The sequence below is a fragment of the Teleopsis dalmanni genome, chromosome 2 (genome assembly GCF_002237135.1).
Source record: "Teleopsis dalmanni isolate 2A chromosome 2, ASM223713v2, whole genome shotgun sequence".
Classification (NCBI taxonomy): Eukaryota; Metazoa; Arthropoda; class Insecta; order Diptera; family Diopsidae; genus Teleopsis; species Teleopsis dalmanni.
This window is the reverse complement of record NC_051847.1, coordinates 95,170,635-95,195,023: the sequence shown is the minus strand read 5'-3', so window position 1 is coordinate 95,195,023 and position 24,389 is coordinate 95,170,635. Positions and strand designations below refer to the sequence as shown.

General features: G+C 28.2%; 1 protein-coding gene across 1 annotated transcript; it reads right to left on the bottom strand.

Moving 5' to 3' along the window:
* Nucleotides 1-9,058: 9,058 nt before the first annotated feature.
* Nucleotides 9,059-9,784, bottom strand: LOC119684064 (mitochondrial fission process protein 1-like). Its single transcript, XM_038098013.1, has 2 exons — nucleotides 9,621-9,784; nucleotides 9,059-9,554 (listed from the first exon to the last, which is right to left on the bottom strand). The coding sequence occupies exon 2, from the start codon at nucleotides 9,550-9,552 to the stop codon at nucleotides 9,085-9,087; it is 468 nt and encodes a 155-aa protein (XP_037953941.1). The 5' UTR covers nucleotides 9,553-9,554; nucleotides 9,621-9,784; the 3' UTR covers nucleotides 9,059-9,084.
* Nucleotides 9,785-24,389: the final 14,605 nt, after the last annotated feature.

The following is a 24,389-nucleotide window of genomic DNA, read 5'->3' as shown; positions in this document are numbered from 1 at the left end:
CTGCATTTGCTACCTATTGATCTTCACATTAAAAACATGGTTTGTAATAGCGCTGTAAGACTGAAAGTAACAGGCGTATGGTTAGAACGAACATATGGACATAGTCGGATTCTAGGTACAGTTCCAAATTGTCTGTATAGGATGACATCGGATTATCTGAATCCGTGTATAGACTTCGAAAGGAACTTCCAGACAATATTCCCTTCAAGAAATGAGTGGAAAAGGAAAAATTTCGAAGCAAATTACGATATCTCAATATATACAGATGGCTCGAAAATGAGCAGTGGGGCAGGAGCAGGAATCTTCGCACCATCTAAAAATATAAATATCTCTCTTAGGATACCTAATGAAGCTACGGTTTTTCAGGCTGAAATCCTAGCAATAAAAGAAGCCTGTCGGCAAATTGCAAGCCACATCGAGAACAGATGTAGTGTTGCTATTTTTATTGACAGCCAGGCAACAATTAAAGCTCTTGAATCCTTTATAACAAAATCAAAAATAGTAAAAGAATGTAGAGAAGCAATCGACGAGCTAAACCGGTTGGCCGATATCACACTCATCTGGGTTCCTGGGCATAGGAACATCGTAGGGAATGAGAAAGCTGATAGTTTAGCCCGCTCTGGTGCCTCCCTAGATGCGTCACTGGCGGTATCAGTCTATATTACCCTGGAGACCATCAAAAGAAGTACCATTCTTTACTTTCTGCAACTCGCCAATAACAGATGGAAAGCACTAAGGTCATGTGCAACTTCCAGGTTAACGTGGCCCACTTATAATAAAAATAAATCTCTGGAACTCATCAAAAAAGATCGCGTAAACACTGCAAGGCTTATTGCGGTTCTTACTGGTCATTGGTGGTTAGGAACTCACGCAGAGAAACTGCGTATTTCCCATAACTCTCACTGCAGAAGTTGTGGAAACCCGCGGGAGAAAGAAACAATAATACATTTTCTCTGTGAATGCCCAGCTCTAGCATCCAGAAGACATAGGTTCTTAGGAAAATACTTTTGTGATAGTTTATCAGACTGCTCAATGGTAAGGATGAAAGACCTGTTAAATTACCTAAATTCGGTGGGATGGATTTAGTCTCTACTCTTCTATACTAGGGTTCTTGCGAGGAATGTGGTAACAAAACGGCGAAAAATCGCTAATTGAGGTACATTTGAAGTTATCTTATGACCTGCCACTGCAACCAACCAACCAACCAAATGTTTTATTTACATGAATTTATGTTTAATTTGATAAGTAAAGAATATGAAATTATGTTGCATATGTAATCACCTTACTAAATCTGGTAAATTGATGCATAAAATAGCTGAAATTGCAAACATTTTTATTCATATATTAGATACATTTGTTTCAAATTACTAACATAAATTCAGGAAAATTTATCAAATGGACAATTAAATGAAACATCTTACATATTAATGTATGAAAGTAGCTCAATTCTCCTAACCACTTCATAAATCTGTTAAAATACTTAAAAACAAGCCAGATAATAAAACAAGCACTCCTACAATCATTTAACCAGAAAGCAGTTTTGGTAAAAGTCCTACACATTAGCCACAGAGAAATAAAGTGAAGCCTATTTAGCAACTGTAATACAACGTCACGCCTCATAAATTTCTATCTTAAATTGTCATATACCCATAAACCTTGTAAGATAGTGGAAGTTGCCTTTAATCGGTATTTTTGCAAGTATTAGACAAAGTCACACCTACATATCCCATACGAGTGTGTGTAATGAATTACATTTTAGGCTCAGTTTTTAGTTAAATAACAAATATGTGTTAGCATGAAAAGATATTTTTTATTACTTAAATACGTATGTTATATAGATGTTTTCATTTTCAGAAAATATAATAGAAAAGTTAAAATTCATTTTTAAGCTGGCAAATCTATCAGAAATATCAATTGATTTAATTAAAAAGGTTTCGGATTTCATTATTTCTATTATTTAAAAAATTCATATATATATTCATTTATATATTTTTTATATATTTATATAAGATTTCAATATCATTATAATTATTAATATAAATTTTCTTGCTTTTTTAAAAAAATTTACCTTTTTGGCACTTGGTAATTCATTTAACTTCCAAAGAAAAGTAATTATCCAAGCAACATTCAATAATTACATACATACCTATTTATAACGTAACATAGTAATTACAATAATATCAAAAATATAGTCTAGAGAATATAGTTGATTAGATTTAAGAGGGTAAACTTATGAGTGTTATTTATGGGACATTCATCAACTTCGTAGGCATGGGGTGTTTTAATTTCTTTTGGATAATTTTGTTTCTATAATTGTCATAATTTAAGTAGAGAATTAATCATATGGTATATCTTGTACTGAATTTAGGTTGTACTTCCATAACTTCGTTGAACTCTTTGTAACATACCATACGGCGTTGACTATAGTTCCCAATATTTTGGATTGCATCACTAACTTGTCAGACTTGCTAGTTGACTTACATTATGACGCAAAATGTACTTTAAGGTTTAATAATTTATTTGCAATTAAAATTTTGTGCTTCATCCAAGCAACCAGGACAATTACACCTATCTTTGAAACGCTTTAATTCAATTGAATTCGATTGAATTTTTAGTCTATTGTCATTCTAAGATGACAAGGTAGATGAATTATACCTTTCATGTTAAAACAATCAATTTTTAATGGTATTTCTTACTTTCTCCTTAAACAGGTGAGTTGTATAGTTTTCTCTAATAATTCGTTACTCTATTTATATCTGTTGTGTAAATTCGATATAGGACTGGGCTAAGTACCCTACTTTGTGATAGTCCAGTAATTAATATTTGCATTACTAATATGTCTCCTTTGCATTTCATATAAAAGTATCTATTTTTCATATGTTTTTAATAAAATGTATTAATTTGATGATTGAGTAATATTTCTATTTAAGCATTGAGTGCAGTTTCTTTAAACCTAATTGTGTAAAATACATTGAAAAAAAATAAAATGCAGCCGATAATTCGAATATCATTAAGCTTTATTTTTATTAATTATAGTTAATAATTGAAATAACTGAAATTGGTTGAAATTTGTAATATTTAAATTAATATTAATTTCAGAAATAAAATATGCAAATGCAAAATATTATATTTTTATATTCACTTAAGATGTCGGTATGTAAGTATAAGATTTAAAATTCTTCAAGCTATATAAAATATGCAATTTGTGTCCGCAACTAATTTTTTTTTTTAATTTTAAATTTATATTTAAGTTTTCTTATATAAATTACTTCAGTTATCGCATATACTAATGGATGCGGTATATCTAAAATTCATCCTCTGGGTAAGGTTCTTTTAAATAATTTGTAGCGTGATTTAATCGACAAGTCTAAATGTTTCTAAGTCACAATAACTGAAGTGTTACTAAGCGATTCATCAAAGCGGAAATAGCTGATTTAATTTAATGCCTAATGTCTCCTTGCAAAAGGTGTATTTAACCGCATTATAATTAGGAGGCAAAGAAGGTTCAGTTCGAAAAGAGTGCGAGGTTCAAAAACAACCAAAGACTCTTAATAATTAGTTGAGTTTTTAATTTTATTACATTTAAACATGAAATATTTTAGTCTGTGCATAATAATTTCATATTGGATAAGGCCAATTACTTTCTTTTGAAAACGAACAAGGACAACACGCCTAAATTCAACAAATTCGCATTTTTAGCATTTCACGAGGTCAGTCAAGTAAATTTCTATACTTTTTTTTACCCAAACTACATCAAATAAAAATAATTTAATTGAAGGTTAAGGAAAAACATGAAAAATATGAAAAGGCAAACGTTTTATGACTAAAAATGTATAAAATTAGAAGATAGTGAATTTACATTACTTATTTATGGCAAGGGGTAATGTAATCAATTGGCAGACAATTTGCATAAACAAATTTGAATTAATTTAGAAAAAAAAAATCATATTTTTTTCTTAGAATGAATATTTCCAGTACCAAAGAGGGTACATGTTGCCGAATACTTAACTGATAAAATTGATATTTATTCATTTAATGTGTTTATTAATAGTCAGGTACTTGTCCAGTCAGTTTCTTTGAACTATAACTGAACAAAATATATATATTCAGTAAAGAATTCCTTCATTTAACAACTGTATTTCTCTTAATATTTGAAACCTGCCCATGGTCGTTCTAAAAAAAGCAAAAATAATTGGATTTAAATCAAATAAAAGTTCTGAACAATTACTATTATATCATTTACGGTAAAAACATCTATAGATGTTGCACATAACTGCGCTATTGGTAAATCAGATTTATAAGGACTACCTTCAAACAAACTCCCTTTTCATTATAACCTAAAACTTCCGGCAACAGGTCGGCGTTTCTATCTGTCAATCCTTGTGACTTGGTTTCTTTTGTATGCGCACACAACACAGACACATATTAATGTAGGTACGTAACTGAACTATTCATGTTTTTACACTATAATTTAATGGTAAAGAGTCTGCGGACCGTCTTGCGAGGTCAAGATCTGCCACTCAAATCTGTATATCGGAACCATATTGTGAGTTAAATTGGTCTGCAACTAAGTCTCTAAATGATAAATGTTTTTCAGATGCGAGAATTCACCACTGTCGCGACATTACAGGTAACCGTCCGGCTAAAGAGCTGGTTCATCCCTAGAGTTATGGTAAGGTGTACTTCTTCGGCAGAACAGGGTTGAGGTTGCTGGTGGGATATTTAATCGGTCACTATGGACTGCATTATCACCTTAACAAAATGGGTCTGTCCGAAAAGATAGATTGTCGACTCAGCTTAGAAGCAGACGAGACTTTCAGTCACATTCTCTGTGATTGTCCAGTCTTGATCTGGGCCAGGAGGAGGTCACTGGGTCGAGAACTACTCTCCCCTTCTGACATCAGGAGGTCCTTAACGGCTGACATTCTGGCTTTCATTCGGAAGGCGGAATGTCTTATGTTCGGTTAGGGTCTGTTGCACCTCAACAGATTAACCATGGTCACGGTACTCTGCTGCGTTAGAAGCTGGTACCCTATAAATTTCTAATTCTAATATTATTTATTAAATGTTCACTTATTTGACGCTAACTATTTTAGTAATGTAATAAGCAAAAAATTTATATATGCATTTTTGGCTACAACTATTTCCGTCTCACTTTTAGGAGAATGAGGACATATCCATATCCTCTCCTTGACTATGTCTATGCTCCTGAAAGCTTCGTTCGCTCTGTTTACCAATTAATTTAATTTTAAAAAACTTATGCAAAAAGAAACTTATATTAATGAATAAGTACAATGATTATGAATAATAATCGAGTAAGTTTCTTTTAATATTATTCAAGAAATATTTTATATTTGACGGGACATCAAAACTAAATAGGTTATACAATATTGAAACATCAAAGAACTTACGTTTTACTTCTTCCTTTTATATATTATTGTCATACCAAAAAACACAAATATGTTTTTCATACTTTTATTTGTTATTTAATCCACTTGACTTCACAATATTGTTATTTTGTTTATTTGCATTTCATCTTCATTGATATGCCGATAAGTGTTTACGATATCGTTTTCCTTTTGTATCAAGGAAAATCATTTCTCCATCTCTTTAAGCTGTCACTAACAGAGCAAAAGGATTGTTAAAAATAGCAGCTTACGTCTATGTGAATTTTTTTAATCCATTTTATTTTCTACGGAAATAAGTTTTACTTTCAAGCGGAAATAACATATAATTTAAATAAAAAATGTTTCGCTGATACTTTGACAAGAGCAAATTCATGTCTTTATTATGTTAAAAATTACTCTTCCCTTTTTTATCTGCCTTCCTTTCGTATCCTAATAGTTTAATGTTTAGAACATATTTATAGAATATGTAATTTAAGACGATATTACTTAAATTGCGTATTTTTTTAAAGTAAGAAATATTAAATCACTTTGCAAAATTTGGGGCGGAGACATTCCCTAAAGGTTGCCTGAAATAATACTCATAATAAAAAAGGGGCAATAAGTAATTGAACCAAAAATCTACACCTTTCTATTAATGTGATGAATCGATGGTTACAATATGGTCATGTGTACAGACAGTCCTTGATGACTTTTTTTAGTATATAATATAAAAATTGTTATAGTCCAGAGCTTCATTGATTGTTTCATTTTAATTAATTTAATAGTTTTTGTAAAAGAACATTCTTCAAATGGCTTCAAATAAAATAAAAAAATTAAACTGAATAAAACTAATATTAATACCCAGGGATGCTCTTCAAAGGAATATATATTTTTTTCGCTTTTAACAGTAATATTCCCAACTCATTGAGAACATTTGTATTTGAGTTTCAGTAAATAAAAGTTTTTATATTTACTTTGATTCGTTTATTTTAACAAATTCATTTTAAAAAACAAATAGATTGAATATTTGCGAAGTTAAATGACAATAAACTGACGTTTTTATTTCGCAGAAGTAGTTTTTCTCATGTCCCAAACTTTTACATAGCAATTTTTAAATTTTCCGCGGAATATGTAAAATCTGCACAAAATTTGAAACAAGACAGGACTATAAAAAAATATGCTTTTGGATTTCATGATAGTACATAGAGTCAAATTTGATAATATTATATTTAGATGCTTGAAAATGATTTCAAAATATCCAATATTATTGCGACTATATGTATAATAAATAGATTATTTTTTTATTAGTAAAATACTCAATTGTCAAACTGCAATCTATTGATTCTTACAACTAGCGACTGACTATGCACTTTGCAAAGGGTGATTATAGAATATTTTAGGGATGTACCTATATCTTATAATAGGTATATAATACCTATATAAAAAACAATTAATATCAAATAAGTTATGAATATGCTTACATATGCTTTTTTATATTTTATATTTTAAAAATAAAAATAGAAAAAGTGGTATATGTTAATTAATTTTTTTTGGCGAGAATTTAAGATATTTCATATTGAAGATGCAGGCTCATGGCTCCGCTGCGTGAGAAATTTGCCGAACTTGGTCACTACTAGACGTTTTTTTGTAATATCACATAATTCGAGTTCATGCATATAATTCTCAAACTGTCGAAGCATTGAATGTAAACATCTGTCACATTATGACCGAGCTTTTATCGACAAGTCACCGAAAATTACTTAAAAATGATCCAGTAGTGCAAGATGTCATTTGGAGCGTATATGAATAAAGTTCTCTTAATAGAGCAAGGTTCAAATATTATATTAAAATAAAATTTTGTTGGAAGGGTTAGTCACAAGTGTCCTTTGTTTATATTTTTTTTTTCGAAAACATAAAATGAATAAATTAATAAAATTTACTTTGAACGGCAAAGAACTTCGCAAAAAAAAAAAAGATATAAAAATCAAAGTTTTTTAATAAGCAGAGGATCGGGTATATCAACGTTAAACCCAATAAATCTACATATAATAATTTTTAGATTTATATGGTGTTATTGCCTAGAATTATAGTTTTGTGTTCCACAACACAAAATCCATATAATAAAGAAATTTGTTTTGAAATTATTAATATTTGCAATATTATTAAATACGCGAGATTTGCTCAAAACGTTAATTTATATATTTTAAATATTAATAATGTTAAAAATAAAGCGATTTTAAAGCAAAAAATGCACCGAAATTGCTACAACTTCCAGGGAAGTGAAGTTCTTCAAATATTTAATTGATCGGATTTATTTTCGTATAAAAACACGTTACGTGTACCTATTATTTACTAATTTGATAATGAGTTTCAGTACAGGTCATTAAGGTCTGAAATATCACCTTCATAAACTACGATTATCTGCTAATTCGGAATGCAGATTTTGCCTCGAAGATGAGGAAACTACTATGCATATTCTTTGTGACTGTCTAGCTTTAATAACGCAGAGAAGAAACTTGTTTCATATGGAATTTCTGTCACCAGAACAGATTAAGAGCTTTGCTCTAGATTTAGTTCTGGACCTAATTCACAAAGTTTTAAAGGGCTTTGTGTAATCAATAGAGAAATTGGTACAATAGGACTGTTCTGACCGTAGTACCAGCTGCTGGACAATTTCACATCGAAGCTTTAATATTAATAATATTTATTACTAATAGGTATTAACTAATATAAACCAGAAGTTTAATAACTAGTAATAGTGCAATCGATGACTATAAATAGTGACTATGAAATGTATTTTGTTAAAAAACTTAACTTTTGATTGTAACATAAAAGGTTTGCTATTTTAATAAAAAATATAATAAAATATTATTTGATGTCTTCTGCAAAACAGTAAACAAAAAAATAGTTTAAATCTTGGAATACTTATGATCTTTGAAAACAATTAGAATGAAATTCTAGAATTCGGCTTATTATATTTTTATATAAAATTATGATTTAATTATGGTTTAATTATTTTAAAAAATTTTTTTTAAATTAAGCCCAATATGGTTTTATAGAAATTTAAAAGTTTTAACCAATAAGTTTGTTATATACAATACTTCAAGTTAAACTAGTTAGAAGATAAATTTATTTAAATTAAAAAAATTTTGATCTATATCTATATATGTGCAATACACACATTATAGTTTCTACATCTAATATAAGACATAAATTATAGCATAAGTACAGTTCGATCTTTCAGTCGAACTGAACACATTAAAAGGATTAGATTTTACTTATCTAACTTGGTAAATAAAACGGTGAGGGTGCTACTTTAGTTAAAAACTACAATTCCAGTAAATCCAACTGCGGGATGCTGGAATTACTCATATTAGTACAGATGCAGCTAATAGTGTTAAAATCACATGTGAGTTTACATATGCAAATGGTGTTTGTATTTGCATGTTTGTGGAATTTATTCCGTATGAGTTTTGAATAATTTTCTACAGCTTCGAAATTTGCATACATTTCATTTAACTTGCAATGTACTTCACCACCAGAGAGAAGTTATGCAGATGGAAATAATTTCAATAGTTAAATTCATTTATTTTTTATAAGGAAAATTGCAATATTAGAAAATTTAAATTTGTCAAAATATATTTTTTGGTTAAAAAATTTAAAAAAAACAAGACAATATGATCTATATGATCTACTATTAATTAATTTTGAACCATTTTCTGAATGTATAATTCATAATGCGATTAACCAAGTTATCAATAGGAGGTGCTATAATTGGAATGGATGCTATGCCTGTAGCTGTAGGAACTATATTAATAATTCTCTTATATGCCTTTACATATGTGAGCAAACGTCCAGTAGTCCAAGTTATTCGATTTATAGTGTATCCTGATATTACAACGGATGCCATCATCTGCCATAAAATAGCATCGGAAAAAGTAATTAAAGCTACTCTATCACTCTTATCTGTGTTTCTTATTTTAATTGTTTTGTCTATTGCATCCGCGATGATATAACTTGTATCGACAAAATATAGCGCTCGTACTATCGAGACTCTGACAAGGGGTCTAAAGGCTTCACCTAATTCATTCGCGTAACCCAAGTAACGCAACCAGCTATGCCGAAAAATATCATAAGGTTCTACGTCATCAGACATAGTTTGCATTTCTGAAATTTTTTTTGGTAAATTACACTTTAATTTGAAAAACCATTAAATATTTTTTTAACACTTACACAATTACTTATTAATGTAATACTTTTACATTTCGTATAGGATATCATTCTTGCATAACCTACAATTTTGTCTTGATCGTATTAGTTTTTTGAGTTCATAGCGATTGTATACAATTGTTTAAAAATTGTGCAATAGCAACCCTAACATTTTTATATATTTTTCGCACTTTAATTAAAAATTTAGAAAATTAAAATTTTTTGTCTAAAAATATTGAATTTTTCGTATTAAACAAATTTTAGAATTTGTATACGTCAGATAATTTATAATTTTCTAGAAATTAAATAAAGTATTTTAAATTTTATATTTTTAAAGTTAAAAATATATTCCATAAACATTAATCAAAAAAACATGGCAAAGTTATCGCGGCTAGAGAGCTAAGCTAACACAATATCTAGTCTTATCTCTTAAGCGCGGTCGAACTTGAATGTGCTCACATTCAACAGTTGTCGTTTATGCAAAATTTTTGAAGAATAAGGGTATTTACGCACGCTGTAAGAGTGTTAGTGCAACCACGCAAAAATATGCTCTTGAATGACAAATGCAAGTTTTTGGATGACAGAATATCATTCACAATATGTTATCGAGAAGATGAATGACCAAAATTCAAAGGTACAGACTATAATTTTTGAGTGTCATTCAAGGATTTTCTCTCCTGAATAAGACTCAAAAATTATAGTCTATACCGAGCTTTAGACATAAAGGCTTGGTTGTTGTTGCATGCTTACGTTATGTTGATTTGATTAACCGTAGCAAAATTCACCTAACTTAGTTGATATATCAAACATATGATTTATGTGAAAAATGTTACTTCATTAATTACTCTACCAGATATGGTATAACATAATCAGTTTTGATTGGTTTTTGCATTCAACAATGCCTTAAATATTGTTTTATTTATTATTGGACATCTGCCAGTATTAGGAATAAAATAGCTGAAGCACTGGTTAAAGGCAAAATCTTCGATGCATTTAAACACCGAGCTAAAACACGGCAGAAAAACTTAACATTATTATATTAAAATCGCGAAATAAGTGATTTGATTACCAATAACACAACTAACTTTTTTAATAGCTTTATCATGATCGAATGCATGCGAAGATTATAAATTAAGTCTAGAAACAGTTCAGAATATAAAAGTGGTGTACATTTAGTAGAAAAATATAATATATATTATATATATAATATATATATAATATTCACTACAAAGACGAAAAAGGGGAAAAAATAAATCATTTTTGGTTGTAAGTGAATATCGTAAAAACTATCCTGGCTATTCAGAACAAGTATTATTATTTTTAGATACTTACATATTATACTTACAATTTTGTACAAATACTTACAAATTTTCTACTTACAAATTTTATTATAAAAAATATTATGCATTAATGACAAAAAATTATACTCAAAAAAATTAATTGTACAGGTGGATTATGTTAAAATATCGACATAAACGTTTGCAAAAAAATTTTTCGAAAAATGAGCTTAGTGTATTGAACGATTGTTCCGTCATTTTATATAGAGTTTATATAGGATTAATATTAACAAGATCGATAAATCAGTTTTATACAACATTAGATCTAAGAAAAATGTTTGTATTATAGTAACATCAAATATTGGCAGAAAATAAAAGTATTATTTCTTTTGTTCCGACACTTTATATAGAGATTACTTAGTATACAAGAATATTATGCAATTGAATAATGAAAATATATATTATTTAAAAAAAATTTATGTGGGGGCAATCCAAAATATTAACACCAAAAAATAATTTATATCCTCGGTCGCTTGTGTTCATACATGTTAGATACACCGATTCAGCAACTTAGGAAAGAACTCGAGTTAAGACATAATCATCCTTTAGAAAAAAGTAATTTGTTTACCAGCAAATAATGCTATTTGTTCTATTTGAGCGGCCTGTTTTATTGAATAATATTTAATTTTCTTTTTTGTTAAAATTTATTTTGTTAAAATTTTTTTTAGTTGTTAAAATAAGAAGTAAATAAAAGTTAATACTCCAAACACAGCTGGTTCAAACAGGAAAATATCTACAGAAGACAATTTAAAAATAAGGTTGAAATATTGAACACAACAAAAATTAGTGTAAAACAATTAAAAGTTACTTTAGTTTAATTTTTAACGCTCGACCAATAACTTCATTCTACTATAATAAATAAAACAAACTAATGTAATAATCCATCGCTTCGATGAAAATATTATATACGTATTGTATTTTCTGTGCACTTTCACTATAATAAAGGAATATGATAACGTTTAATAAATTAAATTTTAAAAATACCAGATTTATTTATATGGCAACGTATCTTCAGTAACAAACTAAAATTTAATCCAATTATAATTTTTTATGGAACGCAGTTTTTGATCTTTTTGTTAAAGATTTGAATTGAGATTAGAAAAATTTATTTCAACTTTAAAAATGTCATTGGAACTTTGTAAAAGATTTGATAGTACATGTCCTTTACCCCAAGATAGATTTAACTGTTCATTTTGAAATTCGCATAAATTTACTTACTTTACTTTTAACAAAGTAAATATTTAAATTTATTATATTATATACAAATTTATGCTATGTGCCTGCAGAACTCAACTTTAATCCATTTGAAAGAATTTGCATACATAGTGGCTTTCCCTTAATCTCTTCTAATGTGTTTAGTAATCTTTAAAAAAAGAATTTAGCATTTAGTGTGTAACAGAAAATATTCACAATAAATTTTAATTTTATCTATGAAACATATTTACTTATATATTAATGGATTTTTATTTATTTATATATTTTTTGATACAAAAAATAATTCAAAAATATAATTAAATTATATCGTCATTCAATCATTTTAAATATAAATTGCAATCGTATTTAGTCATGTGTTATATTATATTATATATTATTATATTATATTATATTATATGTATTATATTATTATTGTATATATTATAGCATTTTTAAATAATACTTCAACCTCACATCTGCTGTAGACTACCTTTAAGCATAAATTATTAAAGAAAATAAACTTTTTGTTATTATAAGTTGTAAAGTATTTGCTTGTGCAGGATGAACATACAAAAATGTTGGTCTGAAAAAGGATAAACTTGCAAGGAATGTTTTTAGATGTTCCTTAAACAAATTATACTCATTTTCCTACCACATTTCCGTATCTACTAATATCTTAAAAGGTTTTATTGGCCTCGCAAAGTGACTAGGGCGTTTTTAACAACATTTGTCAATACCTTGGTACCCTTTTTTATCTACATTTTCGGGTTCATTGTGTCGTCACGTCTCATTTACTTCACCATACATAAGTTACAATAATAATTTTTCACAGCCTTACAAGTTTTTTCTGCCGAATCTGCTGATTTTCAGTACTGTCAAACTAGCATAAAAGCCGTACATCCTTTCGTCCTTGCATGAATGTAGCTCGTGAAGGAGTAGCAAATAGTCAATAAAAATGTATTTTGAATTTTTCTTTAATACACGCTGAAAAATTGGTTAATATTGTGCATCTGTACCTGGCATCTCTCAACTCAACACTTCTTTTCTTTTGACACTTTAAACTGAACCCGTAGTTCGTATGTCCGTTATGAATAATGAATAATAAATGAAACTACAAAAACGCTAAAGGACAATACATTTAAGTAAATATACTTCAATTTCACATTTCACTTATGCGAAATGTGTAAGTCTGTAAATATGGCTTAAAACTAACTGCACATAAACTATATATAAAGTTCTTTACATTAATACATTTTTAAAAAAAATCTAATAAAATTTGCACTTTCAAAAGATAATACGAAATTTTTAACAATAAGAACACGAGTGTTATCTTACCGTTAAGATTAGCCGTAATTTTTTTTTTCAGAGTTGTAAAAAAACAGCATTTAGTCTGGTTGAAACAAATTGGCATCACTTTTAAAATATGTTAAATATTTTTTTTTAAACAAGTTTTTGTTGTGTTATATACAATATGAAATATAAATATTGTAAACACTAAAAATTAGTTAATTTAAATAAAACTGTATAAAATTAATAATAGAAGAGCAATTGTTTTTCTTATTGTCTGGATATACTGCTATTATACTGTTATACACTGTTATTAATTCTGCTCATATGATTTTGACAGACGATTGAAAATTGACAACATATTTTCAGTGAACATTCACTTGAATTTGACCACACTAGAATTTAAGACGTAAAATTTTTTGCGAGTAAAACCTAACTCTGAATATTTTTAAAGTATTGTTGTTGCTTAACTTGTTTTCTTTTATAAGTTGCGAGTATTTTTTTGCTACTCTGAAAGAAAAAATTACGACTATTGTACAAAAACCATTAAAAACCATGTAAAAACCATTAACATTTATATTAATGTATTAGGTATTTATAATTTGAATGGAGTATTATGTACATTTTCTTACAATTATAGGGATTGTTAAGAAATATTTTTAATAATAAATAAAAGTGAGTTCCTTTTTCAAAGGAAACGTTTCATGTTAAATATTGCTCTGACACTTTTTTGATGTCAAGTAAACTTTTAGTAAAGTCTAGCAAAAAACCAAATGGGCCAGTGTAGCCTAAAAGTTGCCATTAAATAATAAGTAAACATTATTTAATTTTGTCAGTTTAACAAATATAAGCACTTTAAAATTATGTATTTAATATACGATAAAATACAGTTTTTTATTTTTAACCAGATGTTTTCGTTTTGGTGTTCCTTTAAGTCTTTGATGAATATAGATGAAGTGCATAGATAATAATACTTGATCTGTCTGTTTCCAAACGTATTTTCTGTTCCTATGTTCAGAATCAAGTAAGGTGCGAAAATTTGTTTCATTTTCGTACTGTACAAAATTAACTTAACTTCTCTTGAAAAATTTTTTCCAGTAAATCTGCTAATTTGTGCTATTCATTTTACATATGTAAATATTTTAAAAACTGAAACTGTTCGATTATGCGTTTAATCGGATAGCAAATGAAATCTGCAAAGCTGAAAAAAATCGCATTTTTGAATTATGAACTGAATTGTGAATTCGGAGACTTTGAATATCTGGATTTGTGATTATTATTTGAAGTATTGAAACTATTCGATTACTTTGCGAGCGAATGTGAAAAAGATAGCATAAAATACAAATAAACGTGAATCATCGAATTCAGGTTTTTTGTTGTTGTTACTGTTTTTTGTAATAAAGTTAATTGCTATGATTCGTATAGTATACATCTAAAATTAAGGTAGTGAGTTTCCAATGTAACTGCTCTCTTTACTTTGAAAACAAAATTTTGATAGGATATATTAAAATCATGCAAAGTAAACAATCATATAAAGATTAAATATTAATCTGGTAAATCTGGACAGAGATGAAATAAAATTTGTTTATTTTATACGCTTTAAACTAAACTCTGTACAACAAAGGTCCTCTATAATGATGAAATAATACTATGTTCATATTTAAAAAAAAAATATAAATAAAAAATTGTAATTCATTTTAAATAATTTCATTCCATTAAATTTTTTTAATTAAAACAACTAAACATATCATTCTTCTAAATATAATATAATATTGAATTTATTTCTTAGGCAGATCTAATGTATGAAGCTGTTTGTAATCCTTTTAGGATATAAATTAATAATTTGATTTCTAGATGTAAATATTATATAGATATAAATATTTTAATATTTGAATCGCGAAATTAATTGCTATTTTCAACTTAAAATTTTTAAAATTGGTTTCCAAAATAATAAACAATGAACGAAACCTATAACAAGATATTTTTAAATGTCATATATGTGGTTTATATGTGGTAAATGTTTTTCATGCAATCGGAAAAATATATAACCGTTTTCCAAATTGAAAAGACCACAATAGAAATATGCAAATAGTTCTGAAAAAAAAAAGTATATTGTTTAATGAAAACGCTATCACACTACTATACTATCGCACTGTTGAGGTAAAATTGAACAAAACCTTAATTAAGTTTTAATCCTTAAGACATTTATTGTGGATACGAACCAGATAGCTATACCGCTGTTACCATGAAGTGTAGTTAGTCGTACGACATCGAAATGTACAATGTTTCGCAATAAAGAAAGCTGCATTTTCACTTTTTGTGCAGAAATATTTTAAGAAATTTTTATATGTATTTGTACTTGAACATGATAAAGTTGTATATTCAGAACGATATGATAACAACGCTTTTTACTCCAAGTACTATACTGTCAACTGAAAAAAACATCATTACGCGAATACAAATTTTGTGTAATTGAATTAACAACGTCAGTAAAAATCACAAATTTATACCCAAATTATGTCTAAAGAAATCTTACGTATTTAAGATTTATGTTTTACGAAAAAAATTTATTCAAATACCATATATCATTCAGGAACAACTCTTTTGAAAGATAGCACAATGTTAATAATTTTAAATTGAAAATATTGTAGTGATACCAGAGATGAATCTTATTGCATTACTTAACTCAATTCATTTCAAATCTTATCTGATAGAAAAAGAATTGCATAGAAAAAATATGAATACGAAAAAAATCTACATAAATTTAAAAATCCAATAATGTTGATGTAAAAAGTTTTCAGAGCAATTTGCATCTAAATTTTACATGAAAATTTTGAGTTTCTTATAAAAAATTCTATTGAACGAAGAAATTAAATTAAATAAAGATGTAATCCCTAAATTTTAAAAATTTGTTCATATGATAGTTGTGCAATTATGGTATGATCAGCTAAAATCATCAAAACCTTAAGTATGCCAAGGTTGGTAAAGCATTTTTAAGGAAATTAAAATAATGTTATGGCATATACATTAATATATTCATACACAATTCATACACAAATAACTCATACATTTACAACAGTTTTCTAGGTTATCAAAACAGTACGACTACTTCATCATAAAAAGAGGAGTCCATGGCCTTTCGAAGTAGGTAATAGTAGTACTTTCGCTTTAGTAAATCCACTGTTTTAATGGTTCTTTAATATCCGAAGTGTGTTGATGGCTTGTTTGTATTTGTGGTCCACAAAGAATTTTTTCTTGTTAAATCCTAAAGAATTTCTTTATCTCCTGATGTTTTTCTCCTGTTTCTCCTTATGTAATATTTTCGAAATGTGGTCAAAAAAATTCTTACTTCTCCTGATATTTTTGTTAGTGGTGGTAGTTCATATTCGTACAAAACAGTTTCTATCAACTAAACTGATAATAACAGGTTTAAAATAAACCACCAATCCTTTTTATGGTCCTAAGTTTTCAACCTAGAGTTAGTGTTTAATCCATTTTCATCGTTTTGTGGCGTTGATTAATTGAATGAATCACTAGTAAGCTTGTTAGATATAATTTTGAATATATTCAATAGAATGAAGCGCTTCTTTTTAATGATATTAGGCATTGAAGTCCAGCATATCTATGGTGATCTACTGGTGATAGACAAATTGGTAGTCTTTACTGACTTTAGGTATGCATTGCGATAAGTATTTACAATATTAAAAATCTTGAGTGCTCTATTTTTTTACTATTGCATATGATGTCGGTAAATCCCTATAAATTTTAACTAAAACGAACTACATATAATTATTCATTATATTACATTGATTTGTATATCTGTTTTAACGAAAGAATCTTCATTCTTAATATAAACCATTGTTTTCAATAGTGATGTTTTTATCGAACACTACTGAATTGCAACAACAAAAATACACCATACATCTGTTTCGAGTATACCATAAATACCATACATCTGTTTCGAGTATGGCCAAATACCTATCATCCGCGATTTTGGATTTATTTACCAGGATCCTAAGTAGCACAGGTTTCACTCGTACCCTGCCAAATTTGAAGCTCTATTCAAACTTGGAATATTATTAATTTGGTGTGAAAGTTCAACATTCGATTGCATATATTCTAATAGTCAAATTCATTAACAAATTCTACTATAACACATATTAGAACCAAATCAAAAACTAGCTGTCGAAAAAATCCATAAATTAATTATATTTTTATTTATAATTGTTAAATTTCAATACTATTCTTTTGTAGAGGCATTATTTATGGCATTATTAGTTTTTATATGTATATAAAATGTTAGTTGTGTTGTTATAATTGTTTCTATAAATTTTTACAAACACTAAAATTGGTTGATAAAAATAATTATTAAAAATAATTTTAAAAGAGAAAAAATATCTTTGATTTTTCAGTATTGCAGTTAAAAGTATTACTTATAATATTGTAAATATATTTTCGCTGAGAGTCATCCATATAATTTGAGTGTAAAACCTTTTGCATTACCTACAGAAATTTGAATACAGAATATATTCAAACTTTTGTATTATATTATGCATTAAATATATAAGATAGGAATATGCAATTCCCAGTAAACAACATACTCAAAATTGAATTATTTGCTAAAAAAAACCAAGTAAAAAAATTCAGGTTTTAAAAAATAATAATGGAAAGAAGTATGATAAACTCTACCCTATTAAACACTATGATTTAATCGTATGTGTATCAGCTCTGGTACTTTCATTTACACGAAGGAAAATAGTGCAATCGAATTTTGAGAAAAGTGTATGAAGTTATTATTTATAACAAAATAAGGAAAATTACTATATTCGGAAAAAATGTTTTGTGAAGTCTTCACTAAAAAACGGAAAAAAGTTTCATTTCAAATCCAAGTCCAAATTAAAGATTTATTTAAAAAGCAATGTTTCAATAGTACTCATAAGATAAATCAGTCTTTCAAAGATCCTTTTGTAAATCATATTTAATCCGAACGACAAATTTTGAAACCAAATACTAATCAGTGATTTGCATGCATTTCATACATTCTGACTTGAACATAGCAAACACAATCTTTTTTCCAAATTTTCTTTTACTAAAATTTTAATGTATGCAGCTGCACAATATGGGCAATGTTATATTCAAAGTCAATATCTAATAATAGCATTATTAATGACAATCCGGACATCGAAAATCAGCACAAGGCGGCAAGAGGAGCTGAAATGCGTGTGCATACCATCATTTCAAAAAGGATTTGTTTGTAGATACAATACTCGTACAAAATGCAAATGTACATATGTATATATATACAAAGATATTCGCATCAATGACAAGAATATATACCCACGTAGCAACTGCAACTATAAATAATGATTTAAGATTTAATAAATAATAATGGAAACGCAGGAACAAATATTTCCTACATATATTTGGCCTTTCATGGAAAATAGTGAAAGGATGAATAACATATTTTTGAAAAGCGCAAAAACAAAAACGAAATGCATATTTTGTTATTCATTGCGGGAAAAGGGGTAATTTCGAAAAACAGAAGCAGATACTTAACTATAAAAATAAGTTTTTTAATTTAAAAACTAAAAACTATACTATACTATACAATAAATAATTAACCGACCTAAAATTGTTTTAGGGAAGAGACAGAAACAGCCCAGCAGTCAGCTAAATGCTTTGATAGCTCAATTAATGCATTTCAAATAAGCAGAACTGCATTGCTCTCATTCCAAATAGTCATTGCCATACTATTGGTAGTAAGCGCTCGCATTCGCTATACTTCGAAGCGCATTAAATGCATTTTTCACTTCCTGTGCGCATTATAGAGGTTTTATAAGAAGCCCATTTAAAGCATTTGGCGGATAGCGCGAGCAGAGCGTAAGCTGTCTTAACAAAGTAACAAATTATTGATACGCTTAAATTTTGCTTAAAAATTATTTAATTTTTATACTTTTGTAAAAAATAATACGAATTTGCAGATTTAATCCACTTTTGATAAAATTTATTGCAATTCAGCGCTATCGGATGATCATAACAGCTTCATTAATAAAGAGAGTTTTCTGGAAAACTAAAAGCTGTTGAAAATCTGGCAACACAACACTATTGAAACGTTGTATTTTAGTTTTAAGTAATTTTTATTATGAAATAAACTACTTATAAGTAAACACGTTTTGTTCTTTTTCTGTTGCGTAAAGTTAGCATGTTTTATGCTAACAAAAACTACCTCCACTTATAAAAAAAATAAAAAAAAAACATCGAACAGTGTTGGATGTGCTTCTTGGACCTATGTACATTTTTTTCGTCACATTTGGAAAATTTTGCATATAGATTTAGATATTCCTTAATTGGGGAAGGCATTTGTTGACCCTGCACCAAAATTGCATTCACTTAAAGATTTTCAAATCTTATCTAATATAGATCCACCACCCAAAGAGAATAACAAAGTCTCTAGAATGGCGACTATTATCAGCCAGATATGTCTAGGCCAATAATTTTTGGAATGACAAAAGCATGCTGCTGATCGTCACTTTCAAAAGTAACGGCACTGTAAGAGAAATATAGACAAATACAATATAATACGAGTATTATTAGAAAACATCTTCATTTGCAAGAAAAAAGTTATGAGTTAAATCTATTTGTTGGGAAACAAATGAAAATCAAATTTTATTTTATCATTATGGTATAAACCGAAGTCTCGTTGAAAATTTTCTTTTAACGACATAATACACAGATCCACAATTCAAGTGTCGGTAAAATTTACTAATTAATTGACCATTCTTATTATTTATCAGATCTATTTTTATGTTTTCAAATCTGACAAGTATATCAACAAAAATATTCATAAAATATTCGTTTCTACATATATTGAACGCAAATTTTTCACGCACCCATCGTAATGGTACATCAGTATTACTTTAACAGTATTAGAAATTTTTTGATAACAAAAGTGTAACACTCCTGTAAATAGAAAAGTATAGAATAGAAAAGTCTTTAAATGAGTGTTAGAATCGCATATCTTGTCAATGCATCGCAAAATGCTTGATATTTTCGAAACATTACATCTTTGCAGACAAAGTAAGTGGCAGGCATTATGCTTGAGTTTAACTTTAATCAACTACTTAGCGTACTTCAAAACGTTTTTGCTTATATTATAAAAACCTCAAAAGCCGTTATCTTGCAATTTTTACATTAAACCAAAAAAGACGTCTAATGTATGCAAACAGTAAAACTTAAGTATTTAAAGGAATTATGCAAATTGCGTTTAAAGTGGCACATCAAATTAGGTGCCAAGAATGTGAGATGGCAGTGAAAGTTGATATATTCACAAAGAAAAATGTAATAAGTAGAATTTCAGAAAACTGCTGTGAGAAAAATGTATCTGAATTGTAAGAGTACGACGTTTCATTAAAGAAATTGGTATTATATCCTTTAAAAGCGTTGCCATAGGATATAATCTTTAAGTATAGAGCTTATAAAACTTTAGTACAGGGGAATATCACCTTTTCTCTTTATTTCACTCTAATTAATGATGCGGTGAAAATACTAAGTTTCTTTTTATGACATTTTAAACTATTCAGTGTTTCATTTCTGTTGAGTTGTTTATGATTGTCTAGCTAGAGGCACTTTCAACTTGTTAAGAATGCATTTATTCTTATTTGATCTGTAATGAGTTTATATCACGCTTCCAACACGCACATGAACGAGGTGGGTGATATATTTCAATATTTGTCTAAAATCGTAAAACTGCCGAGCAGTTAAACTCGTAATTTTCTTATTGATTTATTTTTAATTTCTCAAACGATTATCTTTTTATTTTGTGCTTTACATATTAAACATTTAGAGATTTTTTTTGTTTTGCTATATTTTTTATTGTACCTTTTAAACTTATAACAAATACTAATTTAAAATAATTATTTATAGTGGAGATTCGATATATATATAATTGGTACTTATTCTCAATAATTTTGCGTTGTTACTCGTTTAATTATTCAACCAAGAAAATAAAGTTTCTTAACTTAAACCCAACACGGAAGCTGCTCTTATGTCCTTAATCTAGTAAAAAGCTTACTTCATTCCCCTTTTGTTGCTGATTACTAGTGTTTGACAACGTTAAGTTGATGAAGCCTCTTTTTATATACATATATTAAAACCTACATTTACGTTAAGGAGATTTAACGCAACTAATGTTATCATTGATTTTAAGGAATTACTTAATACGATTGTACGATCATATACTCGTAAATTCACTATACAAAGTTTTCACAATTTCTTAATTTGAAAAACGCTTGTAGAAAATACAGTTTTTGAGACACAGATGCTATTTTTTTTTTTATTAATATAATTTTCTTGAAAATTAGAAAAGAGATATATGAAAACAGAACAAATGCATTCATTTTATATAAAAAATATCTGGATTTTATATTTCAGCGTTTTCACATAGTGCAAGAATTTTTTTTGACAAAGGCAAAGCTCAACGAATGTGATCAATTGACTACCGTAGTGAATTTATCCCCCAAATTAAAATTAATGCTTTTCGAAGACATTTTCAGTAATAAGAGAAAAATCGCAGAAACCGTTAAAATTCTTACCTAAGAATAAACGGAGTACTAGCTCCAAGTGAACTAAGCCCTGTAACCATGGTTGCTGCTTTTATGTACTGACATCATTACTTAATTCGTCCAAAAAAAAAAATTTTAGAGGGCTATGTCAGCGAATGAATGAAACCAACTTTCAAAGCAACAAAATGAATTTGGATATTTTTATTTAATAACTTCAAATAAATAATATGTTTAGGACCAATTTTACAATGTACACTTAAGTGTCGATTGATACTAAAATGACATATTTGAATCTTAAGTATTATTTTAGTGACCAACATTGAACAGTTTAAGGCTACTTAACCTAAGTGTGCGTTGTAAAACTGGACATTAGCTTAATAAGTTTAATTGGTTGGTTGGTTGGTGGCAGTGGTAGGTCACTGGATAACTTCCATGTACCTCAACAAGCGATTTTTCGCCGTTTTGCTACCACACTTAGTGTACATTTAAAATATTGCATTCATACTATTTGATGTTATTAAAATCAATTATGAAGAACAGTTCATCGAAAACACTAATTAAATCACAATTTTCGAAATAAAATTAAATTGAATTTATTAGTGATTTATTGAAAATTTTTTTTTTTTTTTTTTTTTTGAAGATTATAGGTGCGGTAGAAAGTGATTCCTGTCGACTCTGTCATGAGGAGAAGGAAACATCAGAACATGTTCTATGCAACTGCCCAGCGGTGGCAAGACGTAGACTCGATTACCTTGGTAGCGGGATCCTGGTCCCAAATCAAATAGGTAAAATTAAGCCCACTGCAATTATAAGATTTATAAATAGTCTAAAATTGTCCTAGTTGGGCCTATAGGCGCACAATAGATCTTTTAGGTCGGGGTGCACAAATAGCCTATTTTTAAATAATAATAAAATTTTACTTCAAGTACCAATTTAACTTCAATAATCTGTAAAATTGTATACAAAACTTTAATGTCCTACCAGTGGTATATCTCCGAACATTTGAATTTACCACAAACACTAGTTAGTAAATGCAATAAAAGTTCCTGACATTTGACAAAACTTTGCATAATTTTTATTGGAAATCTGACAGCGAAGATAAAAGTTGCATATAAAAATGTTAAAACGAATATCTATAAGAACTCTTGAACTCAAATTTGTCACAATATGCAAGTAAACTTAAACAGTATGGAAGAGAATGTTTGCTGTTCAGAACATCAGTCAAGTAACATCTTCAGTCAACTAATATATACTGGTATGTAACTGGTATATAAGGTAACATAAAGAAAATGACATTTCTGTGCCGTAAAATATATTGTGTCTATTTAACTATGTATGTATGTATGTATATTTATTTATTTTCATTTTAAAATTTCATTTTTACAGTATAATTAATGAATCTTAAATTAAGATATAAATAAATATTATCAATGGACGACTGTGATGCATGTCGTCCATCGACTTATAGTATAATAGTAGTATTAGAAATAGTTGTTAATAGTGAGTATAATGGTAAACTAAATATATATTAATTATTATATTCTGATATTAAACAAGACCGTTATGCTATACAATTTTTTACATATTCTGCTACTTTTGTCCATTCTACCTCAGAACCGTTCAAAATATTTATAATGTTTTCATAAGATAGAATAGCTTTACTAAAGCAAGCTAATCGAAACTCTTGTAGAATAGGACAACGGCCAAGAAAATGTACAATATCTTCAGCCTCATCTAAATTACACATACTACAGAGCGCAGAAATATATACATCCTATCTGTTTCCGCTTAGCTGTGTCGTGCTACCTCTTGCTTTAAGTATCCAAATGATATTTGTAATATGTGTTATGTCAGTTATATATTCCTTTCCTAGTGATGGCGTTAAGTCGTTATAAATTTTGTTACTTTTTTAAGATTTTTATATATATTTGTCTCTCAAATCAGCTTTCAGAAATGTCAACAGCAGTTTATTATTTGCCTTCCAAAGTCTTCGCGATGCTGTTTGTTGATTCCAATTTCTTCCGCAATTATTTCCCAGCTCATTTAGAACCTGCACCCAAGAAAGATTAAGAATTAACAATTTTTTGGTTCTGGCTATATATATCTTATATATAAAATTAACATTGTCACAATGTTAGTTACCGTACTCCTCCGAAACGGCTTTACCGATTTTTACCAAATTTTATATGCGTATTCAGTAGGTCTGAGAATCGGCTACTATCTATTTTTCATACCGCTAAAGTGATTAGGGAGTCCCTACCCAGCAAAAATATCCTTATTGCTTTAACAAAAAATTTTTTATTTTTTTAACATAAATTTACATCCACTTCGTTTCTTCGTCTTCGCCTTGCATGGCAGATGGAAAATATACTAAAAATTTTTCTAAAGAATTCACTAATGATACTATAACAAAT

What these genes read in the sequence shown, in the direction of transcription:
- LOC119684064 (XM_038098013.1), bottom strand. Translation starts at nt 9,552, where the DNA reads ATGCAAACTATGTCTGATGACGTAGAACCTTATGATATTTTTCGGCAT.